Source organism: Diabrotica virgifera, chromosome 5, assembly GCF_917563875.1.
Source record: "Diabrotica virgifera virgifera chromosome 5, PGI_DIABVI_V3a".
NCBI classification, from domain to species: domain Eukaryota; kingdom Metazoa; phylum Arthropoda; class Insecta; order Coleoptera; family Chrysomelidae; genus Diabrotica; species Diabrotica virgifera.
The window spans coordinates 20959719-20974741 of record NC_065447.1 but is presented as its reverse complement, the minus strand read 5'-3'; the positions used below and the strand labels follow the sequence as shown (position 1 = coordinate 20974741).

Sequence of the window (15023 nt, the reverse complement as noted above, 5' to 3'; positions counted from 1 at the left end):
AAAATTCATTTTTTCAAAATGTTACAGGACTGAAAATAAAGCAGATAGCAAGTTGAATTTTTTTTGCTTATAGAAGTGTTCTGTACCTTTCATTTTCAATTTTCAAAATTAAAATCGATTAATCACCACGGCGTCAGAAAATGTTTGAAATAAACAATAATTTTTGGTGCTACGCGCAAGACAGCGGTGTTCGATTCACACAAGTTGATTTCCATCAAAATTTCTTCCAATCTTTATCTCATATATTATTTGCTTACTCTATATTTTGTTGTATTTTAATATTTTAATTCCACAAAAACCAAACTAATTTTATTATTGTTTGTGAAATATTGTTTAAACAATTGCATATGTTTAAAAATAATAAACTTTTATTATTTAAGTTAAAATATATGAATAAAGAAAGTTTTTGCTAATAAAAGTGTTATTTCAAAGGATAGAGTATGTGTTTTTTTTTGCAATAAACAAATTTATTTATTTATATCGAAATGTAACAAAAATTAAAATGTATCAATCATTATCAAAGGTCATTGGAATGCCCAATCAGAGCAAACTATCCGCTGTCCTGCGCGTAGTATCAATAACTAATGTTTATTTAAAAAAATTCCTGACGCCGTGGTGTTAATCGATTTTATTTTTACAAAATTGCAAATGAAAGGTACAGTACACTTCTATACGCAAAAATATTTTCAACTTGCTATCTGCTTTATTTTCAGTCCTGTAACATTTTGAAAAAATGAATTTTTTTTACGAAAGCTGGATTGAAAAATTTATTTTGCAAAATCTATTGAACCGATCTTAATGAAATTTACAGTATTGTTTTATTGTATCATAAAGCTTTTCAGTGTGAAATATGAAGGTCCTAAGTGTAGCATAAATGGCTAAAAAACGTAAAATGTGAATACTTGTTTTTGTATGTTTTTTTCACAATTATTGCTATTTTGCAACAAGGGTGACCATTTTTTAAATTTTTAACTAATTGTATATTATAGGAAATTTAATTGCGCAACTTTTATGTTTGTACAACTTTTCTCGAAAATGAATACTTTTAAAGTTATAATCAAAAAACCAAGAAAAAATCGAATTTTTCCTTAATATTTTGACATTTTGATTATTTAAACAATGTTCCGGACCTTTTTGAGAGGGAGGATAACTCAAATATTATTACTTGATTTATTTTCAAGCAATTTCTGCAAAAAAATTTGAGTCACCTCTCAACGTCCAAATGTACTAATATTTTTACAGATGCGCCCTGGTCTAATAAGCAAGGTTGTGAATATAAACGTTTTCAATAAATTCTCGTTTTCCCGAATATTTAGTTGTTAGGGCTCGTGCGTGTATACTATTTTCCTTCAAAAAGAAGATATAAATGCATAAAGCGTAAGTTGTAGAGATATAAATAAACGTTCCTTGAATTTTTTTGCGGCTTATAGAATGTAGCGTGGAGTGTCCTTACACATTATTAAACAAAAAGCAAAAGTGTTCTGCCCATGCCGTATTCACTCAACGAAAAAGGTACGTAATATCAATAAAAATGTTAATTCAGACAACAAACGCAATACTTAAAATTTGTCCAATTCTTGGTGTTATTGGGACAAGAAAACGATGTTCATCAATTCATTATTTTCGTTCGTTGAGCCAATGTATTACGTTTATTGAATGGATGAACATTCATTATGTATACCATAATATCACTTTATTGGTATTACGAACTCTGTTCACTGAGTCAACGAACATTATTTATTGATATTACGAACTCTGTTCACTGAGTCAACGAACACTATTTATTGAAACAACAACGTCGTTAATTGACCGACGAAGACTATTCGTTGTGTCAATAACAGTGTTATTTCTCCTAACGTATTTCGTTTATTTCTACAATTATTTCCGTTTATTGTTACAATTAATTCCGTTTATTGTTACAATTAATTCCGTTCATTCCCACAATAAATACGGTTTTTCTTACAAGCAATTCTATTCATTCTTACAATCAGTTTCGTTCATTCCTACTATGAACGTATTTTATATTAATAATTACTGAATGCAATAGCCCAATATATGATATTAATTGATTAATAATAATTTTTTAAATCCCCCTTTTTTGTCCTTAACCTAAAGGACTTTACACTTTGTGATTTTTTATATGATTTCACTTATACAGTGTACTCCCCCCACCCCCTTAATAACTTATTTATTTTTAGCACATAAGCAAAACGCTCGGACAGGTCGATTTTAAAAATAATCAAAATATATTATAACATCAATGTTTCGAACTTTACACGATCCCTCTTCAGGTGACAGGCGCGGCGTAACTTTCATTTTTTAAAGGGGAAAGTACGTCATGTGACAGCTTATTTAAAAGCGTTTGAAATAGTGATTCCAAAAATGCATAACCTTTAATCCTTTTTGAGAGAGCAGGTGCAAAATTTCGATCGAATTCTATTTAATAGCATTCATTATTTTTGGAATTCTGAAAAAACTAATAAGTATTTTTGAAAAATTTAAACGCAGAATAAAATATTACATTATTACCGAGGGCAGAAAGTCCCTTAGAATGAACAAAAAGTTTCTGTTGAATGGTATGCCTATTTGAAATTAAAAATCATACTAAATTTTCTCTTTTTCACCCCTGTGACTTATTAAAATAATCATTATAGAGGTTCTCAAGGACTTCAGACCCTCGATAATACTGTAATATTTTATTTTGCATTTAATTTTTCAAAAATAATAATTAGTTTTCTCAGGATTCGAAAAAAATGAATACATTTAAAAAGAATGCGACCGAAATTTCACGATAATAGACACACAAAAACTTCCTTCTACTACTGACTACACTTGAAAACGAAATGCAATTATTATTCGGCACTTCGGTAACACAGAGAAGTTAGGAGTATCACGATATTTTTGTCACAATGAACGCATTGATTGTGGGTATTAAATGCAGTAGTAGATTGATTAATGCATTCGTTGTCACAACAATTAATTTACGTCTATTCAATAATCATATATTACTCTATATTAACAACATTTGTACATTGTTTTAATGAAATCTGTACGTTGTCACGATAAACCAATGTAATTGCTTGTCACCTACGAAATCAAGAACGTGAGTTGCTGCCAGAATTAATAGTATTTATTAAATATACGAAACTAAGTTATTGGCTGAATAAATTGAGTGTTATTGATTAATGTACTCTAGTTATTCTCACAATTATTATTCAATCATTGTGACAATAACAACAAATTAAATTGTTGTGACAACGAAATACTATTCAGTAATCACTGTTAATCAATATTACGAACTAAATTTTTTTGAGTGTTCGCTTCACTTACCTCATCAAAGCTAATCATGAAGCTTATTCACAAACACACACAGCACAACAATTTTGTACGTAAAATCTTCCGGCAGCACATATCAGAAAATAAAAACAAAACATCAAATCAAAACATTCTCAACAACCACCTTGAATTAGTTGTCAGTCTGGTACTGCAATACGTGAAGTCCAAAAATATGGTTTCTGCTCAATGTTGGTCTTGGTGGGATAAGTCGAAAGAAAAACCGTCTTTGTAACAATTTAAGGAGATTTGAATGGTCAAACCTGTATCAGTAATGTGTTAGAAGAACATACTGTATAAGCAGTTTTATGGTGTGGCCCTCCGTTTGATGATAATGCAAAATAATTTCACATCCTGCGATTATTTTGGTAACTATTCTATAAGAGCGTAACAATAGATTAGACTTCTATTGTTTCCGAATTGAACACTTGTGGAATTTATTGACCAGATGTACCCAGAAAACACCCTTAACTGTTTGGGTAATTGATTTGTATACTATTTTCTTTCAAAAAGAAGATATAAATAAATCAGCGTACGTTGTAGATATATAAATAACCGTTCCTTAAATTTTTTTGCAGCGTATAGAACGTAGCGTGGAGTGTCCTTACACATTATTAAATAAAAAGCAAAAGTGTAAGTGTTCTGCCCATGCTGCATTCGCTTCACTTACCTCATCAGTGCTAATCATGAAGCTTATTCACAAACACACACACAGCACAACAATCTTGTACGTAAAATCTTCCGGCAGCACATATCAGAAAAGAAAAACAAAACATCAAATCAAAACATTCCCAACAACCACCTTGAATTAGTTGTCAGTCCGTGGTTTCGCGTGTGGGCCCACCACAATTCGCACACTGATCTTCGGCCCACTCAGAGATTTCGGTTTTATTTTCACGCGTTTATTCACAGAGTATGTTCTTCCGAATGTAATGTATGTATATCGCCGAGAATGTTTCCTTCCTGATAATAGAACGCGACGTTGCCGTTTTTTCCTAATTTTAAGTTTTCCAAAATATTTTTGGAACGGTACACAATTGTTTCTCACTACTTGTGCTTATAGTAAAAAGGATTCAATTTTCTCGTAGTACTGGATAACGTCTATCAAAAGTTGACGAAGATTTTATATAAAAATCGAAAAATAATTAAAATAATTTTTTCATTTATTGTTCCAAAATTTAATCATATTTTTTGCATTGGTCCCCTTGCAAGACGTGTTAAATTTTGAATGAATCAGGTAAATGAAATAATATCTGTTAATCGTTTTTATGATGTTTTATTTACGTCTTCATTCATTATATTACAAAAGTTAGTTAAGCAAAGATTAATTAAGATAAGCTAAGATAGTTAAGATAAGCAAAATGCCATCTTTAAGCATCTTTAAATGTAAATGTAAAAAAAGTATATAATAAAAATATAAATAAATGTAAAAAAGCATATTTTTTACATTTAATGTAATTAAAAAAGTCTCAGTGCAATTAACCCCCAACTTCACTTTCTACCCCTCCCCCCTCCACCAAAACGTCAATTTTCACAGGCATAATTTTTACTATGCCTATAAGTGAGTGCACGTAACTTCAAAGTGGGATCTTTTCTTTTTTTTTTTTGAAAAATACGTACCTATACCTAACTTTTTCTTGGAGATGGCTACAGATCTATTTATTTTCCACTTTGTGTATTTTATCAAAAACTGCATTTCTAATTTTTTTATAATTTTTCGTAAGGTGTGCCACTTTCAAAACCCCAAAAAACTGGTTTAAGGTGTTTTTGGAAATTTTCCCTATTTTATAGACCTTAAAATAGGTCAGAATCAAGTTTTTTTTATGTTATATATTATATCGTCTGAAGTTGGGAACTGAGTTCTTTATAATTTATAACATTCAAAAATTGGGCTAAAAACGTCAAACCCCCAAAGCAGACACCAAAAAACCCCACTTTTGGGGCGTTTTCATGTCTTTCTCCAATTTTTGTATGTCCCAAATGACTCAATTACTTCGAATTATATATAACCTATAAAAACCTTGATTTCGGAACCATGCAGCCATCTCCGAAAGTATATACGTTTTAGAAAAAAGAATTTTGAGATTTGTAGAAGCCTTAACTAAGCGTGTGAATTTTTTGAAATTTTTAAATTGATTACATTTCATTAAAAAAAAATAAAAACGAAAAAATGGCTTTTGTAGGTGGGGGAGTGGTGGGCTAAAATTGCATTGAGTCGTATTTTTAATCACATAGAACATAAAATATTTAAAAAAAAACAATTTTGGGAGTATGGGTATTTTGCAAGCTTAATTGGGGGTACCCTTTACTAATCATTATGTAAAAAACTGGTGCTGACAGGTATCAGTAAAACAATTTCAAATAGAATCACTTGGCATAATGTGATACCTCATTTAAAACTAATTTAATACTCTTTCTAACGATACCTACACAATTTATCAATTTTGGACTAAAAGACAAGACTAACTACCAGAAATATACAAGCAGATTATACAAGTAGGTATACAAGTATTTTTGTTCCTACTATCAAGTATCAACTAGTTTGATTGAGTCATGTAACATATAATAGCCCTTAGTTGCCGACAGAAGTGAAATCCTCAAAAACTGCTAAGAATTTCCGAGTCCAACATGGCAGACTTGATAGATATTACTCTAACCTAACTAAGGTTAGATATTTCGTATATCTTGGATGGCTAATAAATACAACAAACACGATAGTGGTATAGGAGATGAAGTAAAAAGACGCTTTAGCAAATAGACGTCTCTATGGTCTTGAAAAACATTTGAGAATTAAAAACCTAAAATAACAGCAGTAAAGCTTATCATTTACAACACCTTCGTAAGACCGTTTTTATGTGGGGCTGAAATATATAGTTTGTCCCAAAACGACGAGAGACTATTTGGCACCCTTGAGAGAAAAATACTTTTTTGGGGCCGTAAATGAAAATGGGGCATGGTGCAACTTTGAATTGTATTAGCTATATACAGATACAGATATTAAGACATTTATTAAGGTGCTGAGACTTAGATGGGCTGGACAGTTTGCTAAGATGTTAGATAATAAGTACACGAAGTGATTGACATTCTCAAACACAAAGGTCAGAAGAAGTAAATGACGATCTCGTAGAAGATTGATTGATGTTATTTATGGAAGAAGACCTTACGATTCTAAGGGTTAGAAGATGGAGGAAAGTTGTTACTGGAGTGGCGACTTACCTGCGAGCAGGCCAACACACAGTGCCGGATTTAGGGTACTTGCGGCCCTAGGCCAAATACCCCGAGCGGCCCCCGATAACTTCACGATTATGTTATTAAAACATAAAGCACATTTCATATTAATACATAAGGTTTATTTTAATTTTACTTTTTAAAATTGGTACAATATACGAAGCATAACCTAAATGAATAGAAATGCCACTAATGTTCTATTTGAATACGGTACATAAATCGGTTGAAATGTTGTATTCGCTAATTAAATAATCTTGGTTTACCAATTTAGCTAAAACCCCAAAACAGCTTTAATAATTTCTATATTTAAAGAAAATAGATAATTTAAAAAGATAGCAAACAGCAGTTATTTGTAAAATTATTAATATTGCTAAAATTATTATATTACAAATTAGTATTGCAGTTTGCAGTTAATTGTTAATTAAATAACATTTGTTTCATTCTGAGGGAAACGTACAGGTGACAACAAAAGACTAAAAAAGCCGAGTTGAAAAGATATTATAAGTAAAAGAACAAGCAAAATTATATGAACTGTAATAGTAATAGGCTACAGCTACGGTACTGAAAAATAAAAATATTAAGAATACAACAAATAAACTTCTCTTATATCATTCAATTCTTATTATTTTCTTATACTGCAAAATGTCAATGTCATATTGTTAATTTGCATAAATTTGGATTAGTGATTAACATTGACACTCACTCTGCTCCATACTCATAATAAATCTCATATCTAATCTCCAAACACAAAATTTTAAGCTTTTCTGGCTGCAAAATCTTTAATCAAATCGTTAGAGTCTAAGGCTTGAAAAAGCTCAGCATTTGAAACAAAACTAGCCAAACTAGACAGTCTAGAATCTTCGTCAGAAGTCGTATCAAATGAATTAAACACTACAGGGTCGTATCAAATGAATTTTAATACAATCATCATCTTGGTGCTACAGCCCTTAGAGGGCCTCGACCTTCTCATGCTTTCTACGCCATTATGTTCTGTCCCTTGCTTGCATTTTCCAGTTGCCGACTCCGATCTTCTCGGCATCTTGTGCTACCCCGTCCATCCATCTCAGCTTTGGTCTACCCTGTCTTCTCATTCCCACGGGTTGCGCTGTTAAAATCTTTTTATCGTGTTTGATTCAGGGGCCCGGGCTACATGTCCTGCCCACTGCAGGCGGTTTCGCTTAATTATAGTGATAATATCTTTTCCACCAAACGTATGCTTGTAGATATTCTGCAGTTCAAAGTTATATCTACGCCTCCATATTCCGTTCTCACAGACCGCTCCGAATATCTTACGTAGCACCTTTCTTTCAAAAATGGATAGAGCGGATTCATCTGTTTTAGTTAGCGTCCATGCCTCTGATCCATATGTGAGAACGGGGACTATCAATGTTCTATACATCCTTATAATGTTCTATAAGCCTTATAAGAGTTTTTTGAGACAGACGTTTGTTAGCTACAGTCGGAAAAATGAAAGAATACCCATGAACGAACATATAAAACACGCTGTATTCTCCTGTCACCGTGTCACAAAGAAAATTGTCAAGTGCAAGTACATGTAACAATAATTATTACATGTACTTGCGCTGGCCAATTTTTTGTGTGACACGGCGACAGGAAAATACAGCGTGTTTTATATGTTTGTTCATGGGTATTCTTTCATTTTTCCTACTGTAAGTACTTTATTATTTTGTTTGACAGACGTTTGTTATTTTAATACAAACTTATTAAAAATACAGCCACTGCAATCTGTAGCCTCCTACATATACGCTGGCAAGCGTTAATATTTATTTTTAATATGAACGTTAGTTATTTTAATTACATTGTATTGTTTATATACAAAAGTAATGTACTCGATTTACAGTAGAGGTAATTATTAATTAATTTTGGAGAATAAAAAATTCAATTTTTTTACCAAAAACTTTTTTTTTACAAAATACTGCGGCCCCCTTTTGCTTGCGGCCCTAGGCCGCGCCCTAGTCGGTCTAGTGGTAAATCCGGCACTGCCAACATACACAAAAAATTATGTAGCCAGTTATGATGATGATTATTAAGTAATATTGGTGGAATCGATGATATGAGGAGAATAATGGCAGATAACAAGAGAAAAGCAAAGCTAACCAAAAATGACGAATCCAAAAAAGGTAAAATTAACTATGAGTACTATAAGAGAGTGTATGGAAAAATAAGTATAACTAGGGTTGCAAAGCATACTTATCTTTTTTACTTCTACAACTTCTGCAATGTTGTCGAGGCATTTAATCTAAAAAAATGTAAAATTAAATCGACACACAAAGCTAACAAAATCAATTATTTATTAATAATCACGTATCTTTTCACTAAAATAGTGGCAGGTACGGACATAAACAATTTTATATTTAAATATTACTATACGGTCTCTAGAGCATGACAATTTATATGATAAACATTTATTGTTAAACAATTAATTTTTCAATAAAAATTTTTGTAGCGTTATCAATATCGGTATTATAATAACAATAAGCTATTACTTTCAAGTAATGTTGTTATTGAATTATTAATATTTATTTAAATTTATCAAATATCAAAAATGGACTGAGTAAGATTAAAATTTATGACTGTATATACGGCATTGAAATTCTAATGCAAAATGTTTTTTTTTAATTTTAGTCATAGTCATTACGGAGTTAAGGGCATTCTAGAGTTTTTTTTATTTATTATCTGCATCATGTACAGCTGACATGGTTCGGGCACGTTAAAAGAATAAAAGAAAAAAAAAAAAAGAATGAATGAGATTCGCTGGCCGAGAAAAATATTAGAGTGGGTCCCACCGGAGAGAAGAAGAAGGGGACGACCACGGAGAAGCTGGAGGGACAATATTCAGGACGCAATGGATTCGAGGCAATTAGATGAAGATACGTGTTACGATAGAAAAAATTGGAAGCTGGGTATGGAGAGGCGGCGACAGCCGTAGAAATCCATGTATATCTGCATCAACCTCTGATGATAATTCGCAGGGAAACAAAACACAATAATTACCTCATCATCATCATCACGTAGCGCTACAACCCTGGGTGGGTCCTAGCTGACTGTACAACTTTCTTCCAATTTGTTCGGTTTTCCATCAACCTAGGGTCAAATGGAATGTTCATTTTTCGAAGATCTGATTGGATGTTATCCCTCGATTGCATTCTGGGACGTCCGAGTGGTCTTTTGCCTGTAGGAATCTCCTCCCATACCAGTTTTACAAGTCTCTCGTTATGAAGTCTGTGCACGTGGCCTGCCCATCTTAGTCGCTGTGATTTAATTTCTTGGACAATATCGGCATCATTGTAGAGTGCTTTTAATTCAATGTTGGTTCTGATCCTATACTGGTTTGTGTTAATGTCGTGGTGAAGTCCGAAAACTTTTCTAAGTATTTTTCGTTCAAAACGTCTGAGCTTTTCTTCGTTTGATTTGGTCATGGTCCACGTTTCGCATCCATATGTTAGTACAGGTGTGACGATGGATTTATAGATTTTGACCTTGGAACTTCTTGTAAGATTTTTTGAATTTTTTGACAATAATTACCTACAATATAAAATTGAAAAGTAAATTACAATTTCACTTGGTATGTTGGTTAAAGGCAAGGCTATTGCTATATATGGTTAACAGTTTTGTATGGAACGGAGGCCTGGACCCTCAACATAAGGATGATGAATAAGTTATAATTACCTACAATATAAAATTGAAAAGTAAATTACAATTTCACTTGGTATGTTGGTTAAAGGCAAGGCTATTGCTATATATGGTTAACAGTTTTGTATGGAACGGAGGCCTGGACCCTCAACATAAGGATGATGAATAAGTTAGACGCCTTTGAACTCTGGCTCTATAGAAGAATCTTGAAAATACCTTGGACAGCCCACACCACCAATGAAAATTGTTTAAGGAGAATAGGTACAGATAGGGAACTGCTAAAGATCATCAAAGTAAAAAAAGTTAGCTATTACCTGGGACATATAATGAGAAACAAAAAGTACCGTCTGGCGTAACTGATCATCCAGGGGAAGATTGCAGAAAAATGAACTCCCTGTAGGAGCCAGATTGCATGGCTTACAAATATCAGAGACAGATTTGCCAGTGTAGTCGTTAACCTCCACTAAAGGAGAAAGCACCACAAGAAGAAGAGGTGTTAATTAAAAATTAAATTTTTCTATAGTACTAAGATCTATGTAATGCAGTGAAGTCTAGGAAAGGATGAAGTCATAGCTGAAATGTTTAAATATGGAGCACCGATACTAATTAATCATTTGGGAAAGATGCTGGAACAAATATGTAAACAAGAACACATACAAAAATAATAGACTGAAGCCTCACTGTGCTCAATTCACAAAAAAGCGATAAAAGTTTATGCCATCATTACAGGGGAATCTTCTTCTTCTATTGGTGCCTATTTGTTTCGAATATTGGCGATCATTCTGGCTATAACTATTTTATTAACTGATGCTTTAAATAGATAAAGTGTTGTAGAGAACCGTTTCCTCTAAGGAGGAATAGCGCTACTAAATGTTGCATACAAATTCTTGCAGTATATATAAAAGACAAGATAACACCAAAGATAGATAATGACATATGTAGGAGAATATTAATGTGAATTTTGAAGAGGACGCAGCACGCATCACAGTGGATCAAATTTTTGCCTGCTGCGTGAAATACAAACGGAAAACTACGAATACGGGAAATCTACACTGGCTCTATTCATTGACTTTAATTAAGCTTTTAACAGAGAAAGAAATGTGCAAAACGCTACGGAAATGGGAATTAGTAGAAAATAAGTAAGAATAATAAAAGTGACACTCGTAAAACCAAAGAATAGGGTTAAAATAAATGGGAAAGAAACAGATCAGTTTTAGTCAGTGAGGGAATGCGACAAGGTAACTGTGGAAAGTACTCCAAGAATCGGTTTGACAATAAGATGCAAATCTGCGGAATGACAAAAAGAAATATTGCTAAATTACCTGCATGGTGGAACAAAATCCGAAAATTTGAAAATCGTGCAGGGTTTGGCAACATTGTTTTTCGACCAACCGTGGGGGAATGAGGGAAAACCTCTCAGCAATTTCTGGCAGTCATCTCCCAATCCTCCCACCTCTTTTTGGGTTTATTACGTCATGGTGATGATCACCACCAACTTAGCTGTCCTAGAATGGTATTATTTCGTTGATTTCGTACTCGTTACGTTTACCAACAGAACCGTAATTATTGATTTTAATCGCTTTCCTCCATTATTTTTGTGGGTGTTACTTTGTGTAATTTGTGTAGTATAGTAGTATACTATTTGGATATATTATTTGGATTCAATTATTGTTTTGATCTGGAAGTTTCTGATAAGTTAATTAATCAAATTGTTTGAATAAAAGTGTTGTGAATATATGCCGAATTTATTTTTTTGTAACTTATTAAAGATATAATTTAAATATTATATGCATCTTCTTCTTTGGCATATTTATAGCCCGATCAAAGAACAATTTGACCCAAAAAAAATAAAGGAAGGATGAAAATTTGGGAATAGGTATTTGAAATTGTCTATTATTATATATGAAAAAGTTCACAATTCTACATTCCTTCTCGAATATATATTCAAGAGAGGGAATATCACCTTCGAGAGGGAATATTCCCTTTCGAAGGTGAAAAATATATATTCAAAATAAGACTGGAATTGGATAAAATGACTAATTCTAAACAACTTTTGTTCTATAGAGTTTTTTTCGCTAAGTCAATACTTATTTGCGAGTGAATATGTTAATTTTTAACAAAAAGAAAACATGTTTTTGGACAGTTTTTCGGAGATAACTCAAAAAGTAAGTATTTTATTGAAAAAAATGGTATATGCATGAGGTCTGTAGACCCAGTAGAAGCAGAGTTGTAGCTAATGAAAAGTAGGTTCTTCTTCGTCAAATTCCAAATCGAATATTTCAATGTAAAATAACCCAAAATCGGAGCACTTTTCGGGGAAAATTCATTTCAACTTTTAAAAAGTGTTTAAAAAAGGTTTATTTTTGTTTTTTAAAAAAATTATAACATTAAAAGTAAGCGAGTTGCGCTGAAAATATTGTTGGTCAATTTAATTTTTTGGTAAAAAAAATCGCGAAAATCACCCCCTAATTAGCATCACAAATAAATTTTATCATTACCACTTGACAAGTTACTTTGCTTGTGTATTATTTATATGATCTGTAAGTTTCATCGGTTCAAAGTGCTTATTTTTGAAAAAGCTGTAGTTAAAATCGCTTGAACGAGTAACTAATCACGAGTTTAGGCAAATTTTTAACAGCCATAGCATAACCAATTTTGTCTAACAAGATAATAAAATATAAAAAGTATTCAGAAAAGCAAAACGAACATTTTATTACTCTTTGAGATTTTTGGTATTATTAATAATTTTTAAGTTAATTCCATAAAAAATTCCATTTTTTTCAAAATAAAAAAAAAGTTTTATTTTAAACCCAATTTTTTTCAAAAATGAGCATTTTGAACCAATGAAACTTATAGATAATATAAACAATACATAAGTAAAGTCACTTGTGAAGCGGTAACAATTAATTTTATTTGGGAAAATAATTAGGGGGTGATTTTCGCGATTTTTTTAGAAAAAATTAAAAAAGTGTAGCAATATTTTGAGCGTAACTCACTTAATTTTAATGTTAGAAGTTTTTGTTAAACAAAAATAAACCTTTTTTGAACAGTTTAAAAAAGTTATAGTTAATTTTCCCTGAAAAGAGCTCCGTTTTTGGGTTATTTCAAATTAAAATATTCGATTTGGAATTTGAGGAAGAAGAACCTACTTTTCATTAGCTACAACTCTGCTTCTACTAGGTCTACAGACCTCATGCATACTTACACCATTTTTTTTTTTATTTTTTTATAAGCTTTATTTTCGCTAAAATGCTTACTTTTTGAGTTATCTGCGAAAAATATCCAAAAACATGTTTTTTTTTTGTTAAAAATGAACACATTCACTCACAAATAACTCGAAAAGTATTAACTTAGTGAAAAAACTCTATAGAACAAAAGTTACTTAGAATTAGTCATTTTATACAATTTCGGACTTATTTTGAACGTACTTATATTTTTCACCCTCGAGAAAATATTTTTCACCCCGTATTTCCCAATTTTTGTAAAATGGAGGGAATGTAGAATTGTAAACTTTTTCTTATATAATAATAGACAATTTTAACTAGCTATTCCCAAATTTTCATTCTTCCTTTATTTTTTTAGAGGTTTTCGTAAAATTTTGTGTTCCCTTGTCGGGCTAATAGTTAGTTGTAGAAAGTCCAACTTTTCTTAGGCATACATGTCAAATTTTAGAGCGATGCATCTCTTACTATATTTTTGACAACTGCATAAATTTGACGTATCTGGAAAAATTACGCAAATAGAGAAAAACAATTTTGAAGCAGGATCTCAGTGATAAATGGTCCCACACTTCTTTTTCTTCTTCTTTCTAGCATGATCGATCGTGCTAGCACGCTACTGCCTGTTCATTTCCATCAAGTCTTCCCCGAACGACGAGGTCCAGCATTCTCGCCATCGTTTTTGTGGTCTACCCTGTGGTCTTTTACCTACTGGGATATTCGTTTTTGCTCTTTTAACCAGTCTGCTGTCCTCCATTCTCTTTATATGTTTGTTCCAATATCTTCGTGTCTGTCTGACCCACCTTTCTATGTCCTGTATTCCACAGTTTTGTCTAAAGTCTTCTTTTCTCATTCTGTTACGTAGAGTTTTGCCTTGTATACTTCTTAGTGTTCTCATTTCTACTGCATGTTCTCATCATTTGTAACGTTCTATTTGTGTCTGGTCTTGTTTCTGCCGCATATGTTATAATAGATCTTATATATTTTCACTTTGCTTTCAATATTTAGATATTTGTTTTTCCATACGATTTCTTTCGGCATCCCGAGATTCTAGCTGCTTTCATTGTTTGTTCTCCGACCCCTTTTATGAGAGATTTCCATAGCTTGTTTTTCCTGTTCCATAGTTTTGGAGTCAATTTCTAATTTGCATCTTATCGGTTCTTTGGAAATTACTGGACACTTAATCTTCTCGGTGTTGATGAGTATATTTAGTTCTTTAGCTTTAGTACTAAATGCATGCAGTAGCCTTTGGAGATTGTCTTCAGAATCGGCGATAATAGGGCTATAGTTTGCTCGGTGATTATTATCACTAGTCAATTGCGTCAACACTGGAAAGCGAAGACTTTCGAGATACTCTATAGCCTCATTCTCTATGTCCGTATACTTCCCCTTGGCCAATTTAACATTTAACTGACTTGGGTTTATTAATATTATCTATTTTGATGATTCTGCTAATTCTGGCACTTTCGGGTACACTTATCATAGGTTTTCAGTTTAACTTTATATGCTTCCCAATCACCTGATTTATTCGGCATATTAAAAAGCCGTCTTGTTTCTCTTAGTTCATTCTGTCAGTTGCCTCGTTTCCAG

The 15023-nt window shown here is 32.2% G+C and overlaps 1 protein-coding gene across 1 annotated transcript; it reads right to left on the bottom strand.

Annotated features, from left to right (window-relative positions):
- Window positions 1-9117: 9117 nt before the first annotated feature.
- Window positions 9118-11611, bottom strand: LOC126884942 (uncharacterized). The gene is made up of 2 exons (XM_050651301.1): window positions 11538-11611; window positions 9118-10107 (listed from the first exon to the last, which is right to left on the bottom strand). Exon 2 carries the CDS (start codon window positions 9999-10001, stop codon window positions 9600-9602), a length of 402 nt encoding a protein of 133 aa, XP_050507258.1. The 5' UTR covers window positions 10002-10107; window positions 11538-11611; the 3' UTR covers window positions 9118-9599.
- Window positions 11612-15023: the final 3412 nt, after the last annotated feature.